General features: G+C 42.2%; 1 protein-coding gene across 1 annotated transcript in view; it reads left to right on the forward strand.

Annotated features, from left to right (window-relative positions):
• The first annotated feature begins 7,979 nt into the window (after nt 1-7,979).
• Nucleotides 7,980-13,073, forward strand: part of LOC109992029 (lamin-A) — a 32,617-nt gene continuing 27,523 nt past the window's right edge. The window contains 4 exon segments of the mRNA XM_020644500.3: nt 7,980-8,401; nt 10,052-10,261; nt 10,263-10,314; nt 10,317-10,434. Of these exon segments, the coding sequence (XP_020500156.2) occupies nt 10,097-10,261; nt 10,263-10,314; nt 10,317-10,434 (335 nt within the window). The 5' untranslated portion in view covers nt 7,980-8,401; nt 10,052-10,096.

Raw genomic sequence — 13,073 nt, forward strand, 5'->3', positions numbered from 1 at the left:
TGCCTAACTTTCATGTCGACTCCACTCCATTGCAGGTAAAAAATATTGTGCCCACAACATTTCTTTTTCTTTTTTTTTTTAAGATTTATTTTTGGGCTTTTTGTGCCTTTATTGGAGAGACAGGACAGTGGATAGAGTTGGAAATCAGGGAGAGAGAGTGAGCGGGGAACGACATGCGGAAGAAGGAGCCACAGGTGTGACTTGAACCTGGCCCGCCCACCCGGAGGACCACAGCCTCCACACATGGGGCGCGCGCAGCAACCACTGCGCCACCAGCGCCCCCACAACATTTCTTTAACTGCTCTCTGTTTGAAGATTCACTTGACAATTTAAAAATAGGATCCATTGATAAAACTAAATCCGATATTTAATTTTAAAGGACCAAACATTTGAAAAAAGGGACAATGTTTACATTTTTGCCAACTCCAACATTAAAACATCTACCACATTGATGCAGTTTTATTCATACAATAATCACACACAATGGTCTTTGGCAGAGTGGATAGTGCACACGCCCCATATGCACAGACTAAAGTCCTTGAATACGGGCGACCCGGGTTCAAACACAACCTGTGGCTCCTTTCCCGGATGTCATTCCTTGTTTGCACCGGTTTTCTGACTCTATCCACTGCCCTGTCTCTCCAATAGAGGCACAAAAAGCCTCCCAAAAAAACAGATTGGTCCTTTTGCCTCTGAGAACTCTTGATGCTTTTTTTTGGTGTCTCTATCCAAACCTTTTCTTCAAGGGCTCTTACATCAAGATGAAGGTATTTCTGCTTTCACTTATTAAAGGATCTGAATACGTCTGCAGCTGCTTAGTACTCCAATACATCTCAAAGGGACATCGGCTGCTTTGTAAGACACTGATTTAGCAGCTACAAAAAGATTAAGTTCTTATATTTAACACTTTGCATGTTAATATTTGAACCAGTTTCCTCAATATTGGACGATAAAGTTTATAAAATAGCGAGGGATGTTGCCTTTAAGTGCAGCTTTCAGCGTCAGTGAGCAGAAACCTGTAACAAGCTGGACGTGTCAACTGGCGCCAAAGGGAAATAAAAAATATGGACACCAGCGCTCACATAAACACAACTAAGTGGTTTGTTTCATTCTCTTTTTTCACTTTGGTGTTTTTCCACTGTCATAGCCTGGCTCAAGGGCCCTTTAATAACTGCAAATAATAATTATTGATTGTAAGAAAGTAAACAATTGGAATGATACCTCCAAACATGGAGTGTGTCCGTCAGTAAAGTGAGTAGTGTGAATGTGGATGTGTGGCATCGTGGAGGGTGGGATGTTGTGAAGCTAAAGGGTGCAAAGACCAAGAGGTGTATAAGATGCCGGGATGAGTCCAGGTGGAATAAGAGAGAGAGAGAGAGGCAGAGTCACACTGCGGTTGTTGGGCCTTGATGCCCTGAGAGCAACAGGCCCAGATGCTCTGAATCTGGCGAGCTGATTCCTCTCTTAGGAACAAGGGAGACTGAAGATTAGTCGAAGCCGAACTATAAAAGGCAGGGCAGCGAGTGTCACACAGTATTGGTGCGGGAAAACGGATCCTCCTGGTGAAGAAAGAGTCATCAAAGTTTTCATGTGAAAGACGTTAGGATTATAAGAACATCACGGTATGCTTTTAAAGGAAAAGGGTTCCCCAACGTTGTCAATAACAGGCCTTACAGCAGAAAAGTGCATATATGTTCTCAATGTTTCTTTCATGGTTTCATCATATGTCTTTTCTTTGTGTCGTGTTGGAGGCTTCTGCTGCCGCCATCATCTTGTACCATGAATTTGTCTGTGATTTATCCCTCGATGGTCTCATGCGGAAAAGAAGAACAATCCACTTAAATCCAAAAACTTCTTCTTTAACAACCCCGTCGCCAATATGAAGAACATAAAGGGTGAGCTCAGAATAAAACAACCTGTAAATGATCAGACTTTTACTTTTTACCACACTATCTCCACTTTTCATCCTGTCCCTGATAACCCCTCTGAATAAAATGAACTGAAGGACATTGAATTGAGCTAACTTAATAAATAAAATTATCTTCAGCGTGACCAGTGATAGCATTAAACGGCTGATATGAACTCATCAGCAGATAACCTTACACTCTGAGAGTCTAATTAGAGAACTTTTCTTTCTATTGGAGAGTTTCTGTTACCCTTTTAAAGGATCTCAATTCTTCTTTCATTACTGATAGTTGTTCAGAGAGTGATCTTTTGGACCACAGTGTCTGAAATAAACTTACTGGTTAGATCATTTCTTTGTGTACATATTAGCCCACACAGCTACTCCTGCTTTCCCAAAGAAATCTGTGTTGATTCGGTGGTCTCCACAGGACATTAGAAAGGTGCCATTTATACCGCAATATGAAGAAAAAAAAAATCAGTGTATCTTTGTGAGTTGGATTATACAATCATTTCTGAGTTGCACATGACAAACTAATCCTGCCCTGAAGGTACAGTTTTAGTGCCTCAGTAGGCACAATCACAGTGGGTGGGGCGACTTTCTCGGCCCATATTTTCCTCCGAGATCATGATGCCTTCAAATGACCCCCTCAGTCCTGTTCCATCATTTATGAACGTTATGAATGTAAACAAAGCATTTACAGCGCCATAACATAGGTCATGTACAATTCAGGTTCAGCTGTTGCATAATGATAAGCATTCACATGGAAGAGCCAGGTAAGAGATCTCCAGCAGCACAGTTCAGTTGTTTTAATTATTGTGTTTTTGTTTTTTTTGTTTTTTTTTGTGTGTGTGTGTGTGTCATAGAATGAGTTTGGGATCACAGGGAATTAAAGTGACGGCACCATTCAACCGGGCCATCTGTACAGCTTGATAGTGGCAGTCATGCTGGTATAGTTGCCTTGAGGAATGGTTGTATGCAATCCTGGCTGCCAGTTTAATTAAATTATCAATTCATGTGAAACTGCGGCTAAGGTCACTGTAACAATCCTTGCCAAAAAAAAAAAGTGCAGTCTATGGAGTCGCAGGGGCCCCCGAGGGCTCTCTGGGGGGGTCCCGAGTGAAATGAACACAGCTGTTGTATTTACTTCAAGGCACTGGGAGCCACGTGCATTGATCCTGATAGCAGGTATCTGGATTGTAAAGCGAGGCTGCTGCTGCCTTAAAATGTAATCATGATCCGTGTCAAATTTGTTGGGATTTCTGAAGCATTGTGATATCCCAATGCTGAATTTACAATTATTTATTTATTTATTTCATCCCAATGCTTGCATGCCTTCTCTGGAAACCACCACCAGCTACAAATAATCCCAATAAAAACGTTAATTGTCGCCGCCAGGTGGCGCCAATAGGCCGCATTGTAATTAGCAGAGATTGACAGCCTAATCAAGAGTGTTGATTTGCAGGTGGCTGCTCACTGCTGGCTCTGAGGAGTTTCCCCCCTCACCGACTTCTTTTTTTTTTCAAAACAGAAAAAGCGACCCCGTGGGTGATATCGTGATTAACCGGACTGTCGTCATTGATAAAGGTTAATGGCGACCGTGAAAAGGGACAGGGACATGTTTTAACCGAGTGCAGAAAAGCTCATTTCCTGGGCAAAGACAGAAGGTAAGAGACTGTTGAGGGAACATTTCTCACTGTAACATTTGTTTAAATGGTTCATGATGTGTTGACGGTTTTTATTTCACATGTCATAAAGCGAGACAGACAGAAAGACTGTTGAACCGATTAATGAACTCTGTGACCCTTGTTTATGGTGATCGTCACCCACCAGTTTTCATTTCCTGTGTGAGTCGGTAGAGGGCGCTGTAGCAGCTTTCTGTGCTTCAGAATGACTTGACGTGTGACTGTGTGCAGCAGGGACGACAGGGGGCGCCAGAGAGAGAGAGAGAGAGAGAGAGAGAGAGAGAGAGAGAGAGAGAGAGAGAGAGAGAGAGAGAGAGAGAGAGAGAGAGAGAGAGAGAGAGAGAGAGAGAGAGAGAGAGAGAGAGAGAGAGAGAGAGAGAGAGAGAGAGAGAGAGCTGTGGTACAATGCAGCTGATGTACTTTGAGGTAAATGTACTTTACGTCAGTATTTCATTATCATGTTAATCATAATAATCATAATTCAGATGCAGTGAAGCACAGGTACAAAGTAGCAAAAGATTCAAATAATTCAAGAACAGTTACTTCAGAGTTGTTCTTTAAATAACGAGGCGTCTTAGTAACCCTTAGCCACTGATTGCTGCCTCACTCGGTGATTTTATCAATGAGAAACTAAGTGCATGAGAGGCCTAACAAAAATTATCCAGATGTGAGATTGTTTATCAATGCAGCGTCTCATATAAGGATTCTAAAAATCAAACAGTAGATGGTGAATGAACTTGAGCTTGCACAGCGCTTCATTCAATCCATCCATCTTTATGTACAAAGACCCAACATGAATCCATCATGAGCACAGTACTACCAACCTCCTTTAACAGAAATCTTTGGGGTAATGTGTCTTTACTGGGACACATGGGACGTGTACCCTACAGTAGCTGGGGATTCAACCCCTGACCCTCCAGTTGAAAGACAACCTACTCTACCACTGAGCCACAGCTGCCTTGACCTGTATGTCAGTATACTCTCCCATGAACAGTTTCCTCAATCGCCTCCAGGGGACAGTGACTTCCTGAAGTAATTAGACAAGTCTCTGATCCTCCCTCGTCCATGGTTTTATGTTATGACCCACCCAAGAACCCATCTCAGACAACTCTCTGTGTCTCCAGTCAATATGTATTCTACATTTCCTGGACTTTATGCAAAATGATCCAATTAATTTACATAAGACTACAGGCTGCCGTGATCACGTTGAGAATAATTTGCATAATAAGCAACACCAAGTCTCACAGAGCAGCTATTGTTTGCCTTCATTGTCTCTGTTGTTTGTGTGGAAGTATAAAGAGAGTGTCACACTTTTATTAAGACTCTCTTTGAGAAAACAAAGTATCAAAGACCGCAGACGTACACAGTATATATCTTTTAACTTTGTCAGACTCTTGTGTGTTGGACAGAGACACAGTTTTTTTTAAAGTTAATGATTAATGCAGACGTGCACACATTGATCTCTTGAATGGAAGAGATAACACAGTGAGAGCAGCCTTAGAATAATACGGTGGTAACTGAATCCCTGCGAATTCACTTAGTGGCTGTGTTGGTCGGGTTACAGGAAAGATGAATTCTTCTGATATCAATCAGATCACACGACCTTCTCATCGTGTTCAGTCCTGTTATCAGAGAAATGATCAAGACGTGAAATACGTACAATAAAGAAAGGGAAGACAAGAGATGAAACATATTAGTGCAAGCTGTCCCTTTTTCTAAGTTTTTCTAATGGTTGCACTGTTCGTACTACTAGCCTGTTATAGCCTCCACTGAAATTCTTCTATGCCACTGCTCTTTTTTTCTCCCGAGAGAGAAGCAAGAGAGTGGCTCCTGATAGAGAAATAAAAGATCAAGATTGCACAACGGGCACGCCTTGTTTGTTGCTGCCCGCCTGGAATGTCATGAGAGCAGAGAGAGAGGAAGGAGAGAGAGAGAGGGAACGAGAGACGAGGAGTGAAACAGGGACAGGAAGAAGGCTGACTGCGAACACATTGTTCGCTACCTGCCTTGTCTGGTGAGTTGCATCACAGTCTGTCATGTCTGCTCCTGTCTGTGTACTTGATGAGTGCCTCTGGGATTCAGATCCCAACTGTGTGTCTGACAGACAGCTGGAAGCTCCAACGTATTTGGGAGAAGCATCTTGGTAGTTACAAAATGATGGTTTATTGTTTTGAATGAATCGTGAACAAAAACATGGAATTTTAAAGATTTAGGTTTTTATTGAATTTTGCGAGCATGGAAAGTTTTTTTCGTCGCCATTGTCTGAAAAGTGATTAAAATGATAATTGGTTACAGACGTATAAAACATTCCTTGTAGATTTTTGAATTTCCCTCGGGATCAATAAAGTATCTATCTATCTATCTATCTAGTGCCTCTTGGAGGAGTTATTATCGGGGTTTTTGGTTTCTCTCTGGTCTCTTGAACGCATCGGGCAAGTTCTTCCGATTTCACCCAAATGACTTCTCAGGCTTTAGGATTTACTGACCTTATGATGTTGGCAGATTCAAGGTCGTGACCTCATGTACATCCTGATCCTGAAAGATACATCTGTATCAGTTCTGTTCTGTAAAGATAGTCCTCAAGGAAAGACAACTGGAATAAGTATCTGTAATCATGTATTTAAATATAGGTCTAACTTCCTTTTAGGGAAAAAAAAGGAACCTCATATTTTCTAAGTTCTTTGAGAGTGGCACCGGTTTAGCTCCGTCACTACAGCAGGCCCCCCTCATACAGAGGCTACAGTACAGTCCGTTATGCATCGGCCGCAGGTTCAACTCCTGGCCCTGGCCCTGGCCCTTTGATGCATGACTACTACTGCATCAGCACTACTCAGCTGCTCCATCAGTAGAAGGCACAAATGCCAAAAAATAAAAAAAATCTTTGAGAGTCTTCAATACTAGTATAACATGAGTCAGGACAAAGGTTAATATAATTTAAGATTTTTCATTATCTTTCTTTTTCAACTTTTAGTTTAGTTTTCCTATGTTTGTAATGATCGTTTGTTAAGTTTAAAAAATGTGAAAATTAAAAAATATTTTAGTTTAGCTAGGGAGGGGTTACTGCCCTTTGTGATGTCACAAAGGGAAAATCTCCAAACGGCCTGTTTGAGCAAACATTTTCTGAAAAGTGGAGCAGGCAAGAGATGGAGAGGATGGTTTATAAACAGACTAGGGACACATATTAGTGTTTTTACATGGTTTATTGTATTTTGCATAATATGTGACCTTTAATCAGAAGGTTGAAATCACTGTTTCAGTGACGATAAACCCCCTACCTATTAGTTGTTTTACCTGGAAGCAAGTCAGATGCTTTGCTTCAGGGATCCTGTTTCAACATAAAAGCATTTATATAATTGTAATCATTGTTTGTAAGAACAAACAAGCAAAGGGAAGAAAGTCTTTGAATTGTTAAAAAAAAAAAAGCTTGTTGAAGAAAGATGATTGGGCTGCCAGCCAGGCATTCTTTGTGCAACTTCCATGGAAACAAGGGCTAAAAACCTTAGATGGAAAAGTCAAAAGAGAGATAGAGACGAGGCGGAGGCTGAAGAAGGCCGTTTGTAGAGGGGATGTGTGACTCAGAGAGGCAGCTTCAGACTCTGACGGCTCCTTTCCACAAGAAGGCCACAGTAAAGCCAGGATACTCCCCGAGCCTGCCCCATGCCCAAAAAACAGAGACGCTGTCTTGCCCCTTGTTTAACCGCACACACACACACACACACACACACAAATAGACTAACCTCCATTTCCATGGTGAGGAGTTGCATACACACACACACACTGAACACGTCTTTTCCTCCATGCATCAGAACTTGATTGGACCTGTGATGCCATTAACTCCACCCAGAGGAGACAAATATAAGACCAGAATGAAGTTGGTTTGATTGTCAGACCTTCAGACGTTCAAGATGACTCGTGGGAATTATTCTTCAAACACTGGGGATGTAACGCAGAATAATTGTGGACTATTTCCTCCTTGGATTCAGTGGCTGAGCCTCCTGACTTTCTATTTTTTTTGCCATGGATAACACCTGAACCCCGCTTTGAGGTGATAAAAGAATTGCCTGCACTCTGGGTTTGTTATTATTACCTTGTCTTGTTGTGCGTTTGTGTGTGCCAAGGTCAGGGAGGACTTTTTCGTTGGCTTTTCTAAAATAGAAACAGAAAGTCTGCTTCCAGCTATTTGCTCTGAAGTTGGCGGTCACGTTTGTTCTCACCAGAAAAGCCGCCTTACAATGTGTTCTTCATAGCAGCAGGTAGGCGCAGGGTGAGATCTGCACATTCACACACTTTCACCCACCTGGGAGCTGCTCAGTATCATCAGTGTCACTGCGTTTTATTGACAGAGCGCTTGCACCAGCAGCTGAGGTCAGTCTGTCTGCGACGGCTCTGTCTGAGTGAAATGAGAAAGGAAGAGATAGGGCCAGTGCAGGGAGAGATAAAGCTCAGCAGCTGCTCTGTGTGTGTCCACACAGAGTCCACACACTCACACACACTCCTGAGTCAGTCTAGCCTGACTCCTCCCAGCAGCCCTACCCTTCCCTCTCTGCTGCTCCCGCCCTCTCTCTCTCTCTCTTCAGCAGTAGGTACATGTGCAGTGAGCGACAGCCAGGAGAGCAGTTCAGGGCACGAGCCAAGGGCGCACACACCCACTAGCAGAGAGCAAAGCAGCATTATTCAACGGATCCTCATCTCTACACTCCTCTAGGGTACGGAAAACACACTCTCTCAGCAGTAGATAAACTTCTAGAAAGGTCCTGCACTTTTTTTTAGTACCTTCAGCAGGCTGCAGTCGAGAGGTTCTCATACAACTGAGGTAAGGTTCAGAGAGTTTTTCTGTCTCCCTGTGAGACTTTTTATGTTGGTTACTCTGCCCGTCAGTGACACTGTTATAAATATGGTACTGTGCTTGTTTGACCTGTTTAGTCAGCTCAGTGTTATTTTCATTTTTATTTTGTCAGGGAGTGGTTTGGCATAACTTTGTAACTTTTAAAAGTTGGAGCACATTTTACTGTTGCTGAAGAGTGGAGCAGCACCTGTGCATGCTCGCCTCATTTTAGGAGCTTAAATGGATGCTTCATTTATTCAGAGTTAGCCCAGAGAGTACTTGGGACTGTATGGGTTTTGCTCCTGTGGGCGTGTGTGCACGCATCATGTGCATGCATGCATGTGTGTGTGTGTGTGCCATCCCACCCATGGGCGTGCTTCCTACCCATGGGCGTGCATGTCCCTGCGTGCACTTCTGGTAATGGGCGGTGAGGGGATGGATGGCAAAGTTTGGTGCGTACGCCCACAGCCACACCAAATTGGAGGAGCTTTTCCCGCCACTCAGTGGGAGAGCTGTTAGGTTCCTAATGGAGCAGCTGCTAAAAAAAAAAAATAGAATGATTAAGTCACACCCTTTTAGCCTCCGCTGGAATATTAACTAAAAAGTACTATTTATTTAAGGTTCTATTTAAGGGGTTTCAATGTATAGTGAAAGACATTGGAAAAAAAAAAAAATATTTAGGATATATAAGCTCTCATAAAAAACCCTATTATTGTATAAAAGAAATAATGCATCTTCAGTGCCAAGACTGTAGGGAGGGTCTCATTTATTCATGTAATCTCTCGCACAAATCTAAACAGCCAAACCGTGGATGTTTGTCCTTCTCAGGACATCATGCTGTATTTATGAGTCAACACTCTGGTATTACTGTAGTTATGAGCAAGATGGTCATTGCAGAACAGCGTGGAAACAGTGAGAAGCATTTTGAAGTCTTTTCCTCTATTTTCCCCCCAAAAACTCTGGAGAGCAGAGAGGGAGGGAAATGTTTTTATTTATTTTGGTGTCCTTGGCTAAAAGTGCTTAATTGCCTCGTGTGTGTGCTGGAGGTGGGAGTTTGTGTTTGTGTGAAATATGTTTGCTCAACAGTAAGCTGCATGAAGTGGATAAACTGCTCCCACAACAATTTGATGGAGCTGGAAGAGAGAACAGTGAGGCGTATGTTATGACAGTGTGTTACCGTTGGTAATGCCACTGTGAACATGGGATGTTTTCAGGAGTACGGAAAGCAGGAAAGGGGAAGGAAAACTTTAACAACTTCTGGAAATAATACAAGTTTTTCTGTCCCTAAAAATCTGGAGTCCTGTAACACAAGAAGCAAGAAAAACAGAAATATAATTTCCTTTGAGAGTTTATTTTGACCTCATGCAGCGTGATTACAGCACAGGCTCGTTTTTATATCAAAAGTTTTATAGACATGCTTTGGAATAAATTTTCATAGAGCTAAGTGAGCAGATCCAGCATTGTAGGCAGTCTGCCAAGACCAGAACCCGGATTGTGCAAGATGAGAACATTTCTTCAGTGTAAACTCCATTAAAGTTTAACCAGTGATTCAGCTGTGATTTGGTGCACTGCGTTTCTAAGGAAGGCAGCTCGTACACTATAGTTTTTATTAATTCTTCCTCTCTCCTTCCCCCCCAGACAGTGACTCACACTCTCTACACTACTTTCTGAGCCATTATTACCATGGAAACCCCAAGCCAGAAACGCTCCAGCCGTGGTGCTGGCGTCTCCCCGGCCCGCATCACCAGGCTGCAGGAGAAGGAGGACCTGTGCAACCTCAATGACCGGCTGGCCACTTACATCGACAAGGTGCGCTCTCTGGAGAGCGAGAACGCCGTACTGCGAATGCGCCATCACCGAGTCCGAGTCATCAACTACCCGAGACTTGTCGGGCATCAGGCGACTTATGAGGCAGAGCTAGCCGACGCCCGCAAAACCCTGGACCAGGTGGCCAAGGAGCGAGCACGCATGCAGCTGGAGCTGAGCAAGATCAGGGAGGAGCACATGGAGCTCAAAGCCAGGTAGGAGGAGCATGTGAGGGTGGAGCTTAAAAGGGAGGGGCTTTGTTACCATAGAGATGTGACAGAGTAGATGTTGGCTTCACAAACAGCACATGTTGTGTGTCTATTTTAGTATATAGGATAATATATTGTAGGCATTTAGTACAGACGACGAGTAGCTAATAATATGTGATACAAGCACTGGTTTAAAAGAAGCGTCATGCAGAGTCAGCAGGATCATGAGGAGCCATCCATAAATCTTTCACTAGTGTTACAGCTTGGATGAAATTACATCTCTGGTGTGAGGTTCCTTTGTGGGGGAATTCCCAGCCTTTTGTAGTCCATTGTAACTCGGGCAAAGTTTCTGAGCCGTTCGAGTGTTTTCCTCACATGATAGGTCGATAGTGTTTACCCTGCGGCCCACTCTGTACACAGTGGTTATTCTATTACACCGTTGCTATGACAACAAAGGTTAAATAAGGATATTACAAGTGACATTATTTATGGCTACATTTACATTGCATCATGTTATGTCCCTGTGCTTGCTGTGGCACATCTCTCCCTGCAGAATTTGATCTTTGAGATTATTTTTTTTAAATTTGAACTTGTACCCGAAACATCTCATAGCTGTACTTAAGGCAGTGCTGCAATCAAAACAACCGATCATGTGGTTCCTTCCAAATGCTGTAATTTAGCATTTCTGCGCTGGGCTGTCTCCAGTTCACACCTGCTTGTTTGGTACAACGGAGGTGGTGCAACACCTACCAGGAATGCAGTGTGGTGTGTGGAGCCGTACCTGACATTAGTGGAGTAAAACACATTCCTGGTGGTTGAGTTTCCATGACTTGTCAGGTTAGACAGCACAGTTATGTCACTTCAGGCCCTCGGGGGTGTTGAAAAAATGACACACCTCGAGCCAAACAGGCTCCACCTTAAACACATAGTGTGCTCTGTTCATAAAGAATTACTGCTCTATAATGACAGAGTGTCTTTCACTGCAGTGTTTGACACGACCTCTGCTGTTACTCATATTAACCCGAACCTTTAATGAGAAAGATAAGATCGTACTTAATCGATTATATTCTCTTTAATGGATTAGTTGCTCTACAAAGATAGAAAATGTGTTTCCTCTAACTCACAGTGTTGTCCTCATATGTCATTTCTTTTTCTCTCCACAATCCAAAAATATTCAGTCGATTTTGATAGAGGAGAAAAGAAACCCTAAAACCTTACCATTTAACACTGAAAACAGAGAATTTAATGTTTGTCTTCTTTAACAACTGTTTAAAGATACAATATACAATAGACGAAACAGCCAGTGTTTCCACGGCAACGATAAACATTCTGTCTGTCATGGCGGCTCATCATGGCGGCTGCCTCGATAAGACATGTCCTGTTACGACTATAACATGACAGATTTCTCTGGTTTTGATAAACTGTCAAATAGTTGAGGTAATGTAAGAACTCAACAAAAAAAATATAACAGGTTTAGTCAATTTTCAACTAATTTAGATATTTGAATGTAAACATGCCAATAGACTTCTACATATTGTACGTTTAATAGTTGATCAAACTCGTCTGAAGGAGTTCTGCTCTAACTCCACGCGGCTCCTCAGATGGACACTGAACACACACGTTGTGACAGTTTGAGTTTGAGTTGTAATGATCCTTTAAAATGTTGTTTTAGGGATGCCAGCCAGGTCTCTCTCCTGGCATTTAAGATAAGTCGGTTGTTTTTTGTTGTCTTAATTTTTACGTGAGTTTCTTGTTTAGATTATTTGAACCAAAAAATGTCACACAAGAAGTGTACACCCTTACATTAAATGACAAAACCCCACAAATAAAAACGCAACAACCAATGTATTTCAAAGCAAAATAGTATTATATTAATAATAGGTGTATGCAGATCTTTGGCGGTGACACAAATGGAGTAGTAACATTTTAAACATCCTGTATTTTTATTATAAACAAAATGAACAAAAACATCTCTTTGTGCCACATATACGCAAAAGTTAGAGCTGTGTTCCATCTTTAAGGGTTCAGTTGTATAAATAAAATTAATATAAAGGTGGATAAAAATCAGTAAGACTATGAGTGTGTGAGTTGAAGGGTAAAAAATAATTGAAAGTATATTGTGGTTTTAAATGGACATAGTAGCATCTCTTTTGAGGTAAATAGATAGGAACTATTGCCTGAGGTGTCATGTTGGCCGTCTGAGTGAGTTTTTTCATCGCCCTGTCCTCGGCTGCAGAGGTGAAAGTCTGCAGAATAGACTGCTGCCGTACGGTGTGGCACAACATGAGGAATGTGTTAACGTCTTGATAAAGTTTAACCCAGGATAGGGTGGAAAAAAAAAATGACTCCACTAAATTTACAAAATACATTTAATAGCATCTAAGACCTTCAGAGGTTCTTTACAGATTATGTTTTTAGACAATAGAGCAATGTTCAACACATGTCTTTTTAAAAACACTGAATTTCAGCGTATCTTCAGATGTGATACAGCAGTCTGTACGGTAAGAACGCACATGGCAGGGAATGCTTTCACGTCAATCAGCACTTCTCTGTTCTTTTCACTAAGTTGACATGATATTATATTACTGAACGATCGCTGTAAAGCATGTCCATGTGGGGGAAGTCAGCGGGTGTGGCTCAGAGGT

Source organism: Labrus bergylta, chromosome 8 (assembly GCF_963930695.1).
Source record: "Labrus bergylta chromosome 8, fLabBer1.1, whole genome shotgun sequence".
NCBI lineage: Eukaryota > Metazoa > Chordata > Actinopteri > Labriformes > Labridae > Labrus > Labrus bergylta.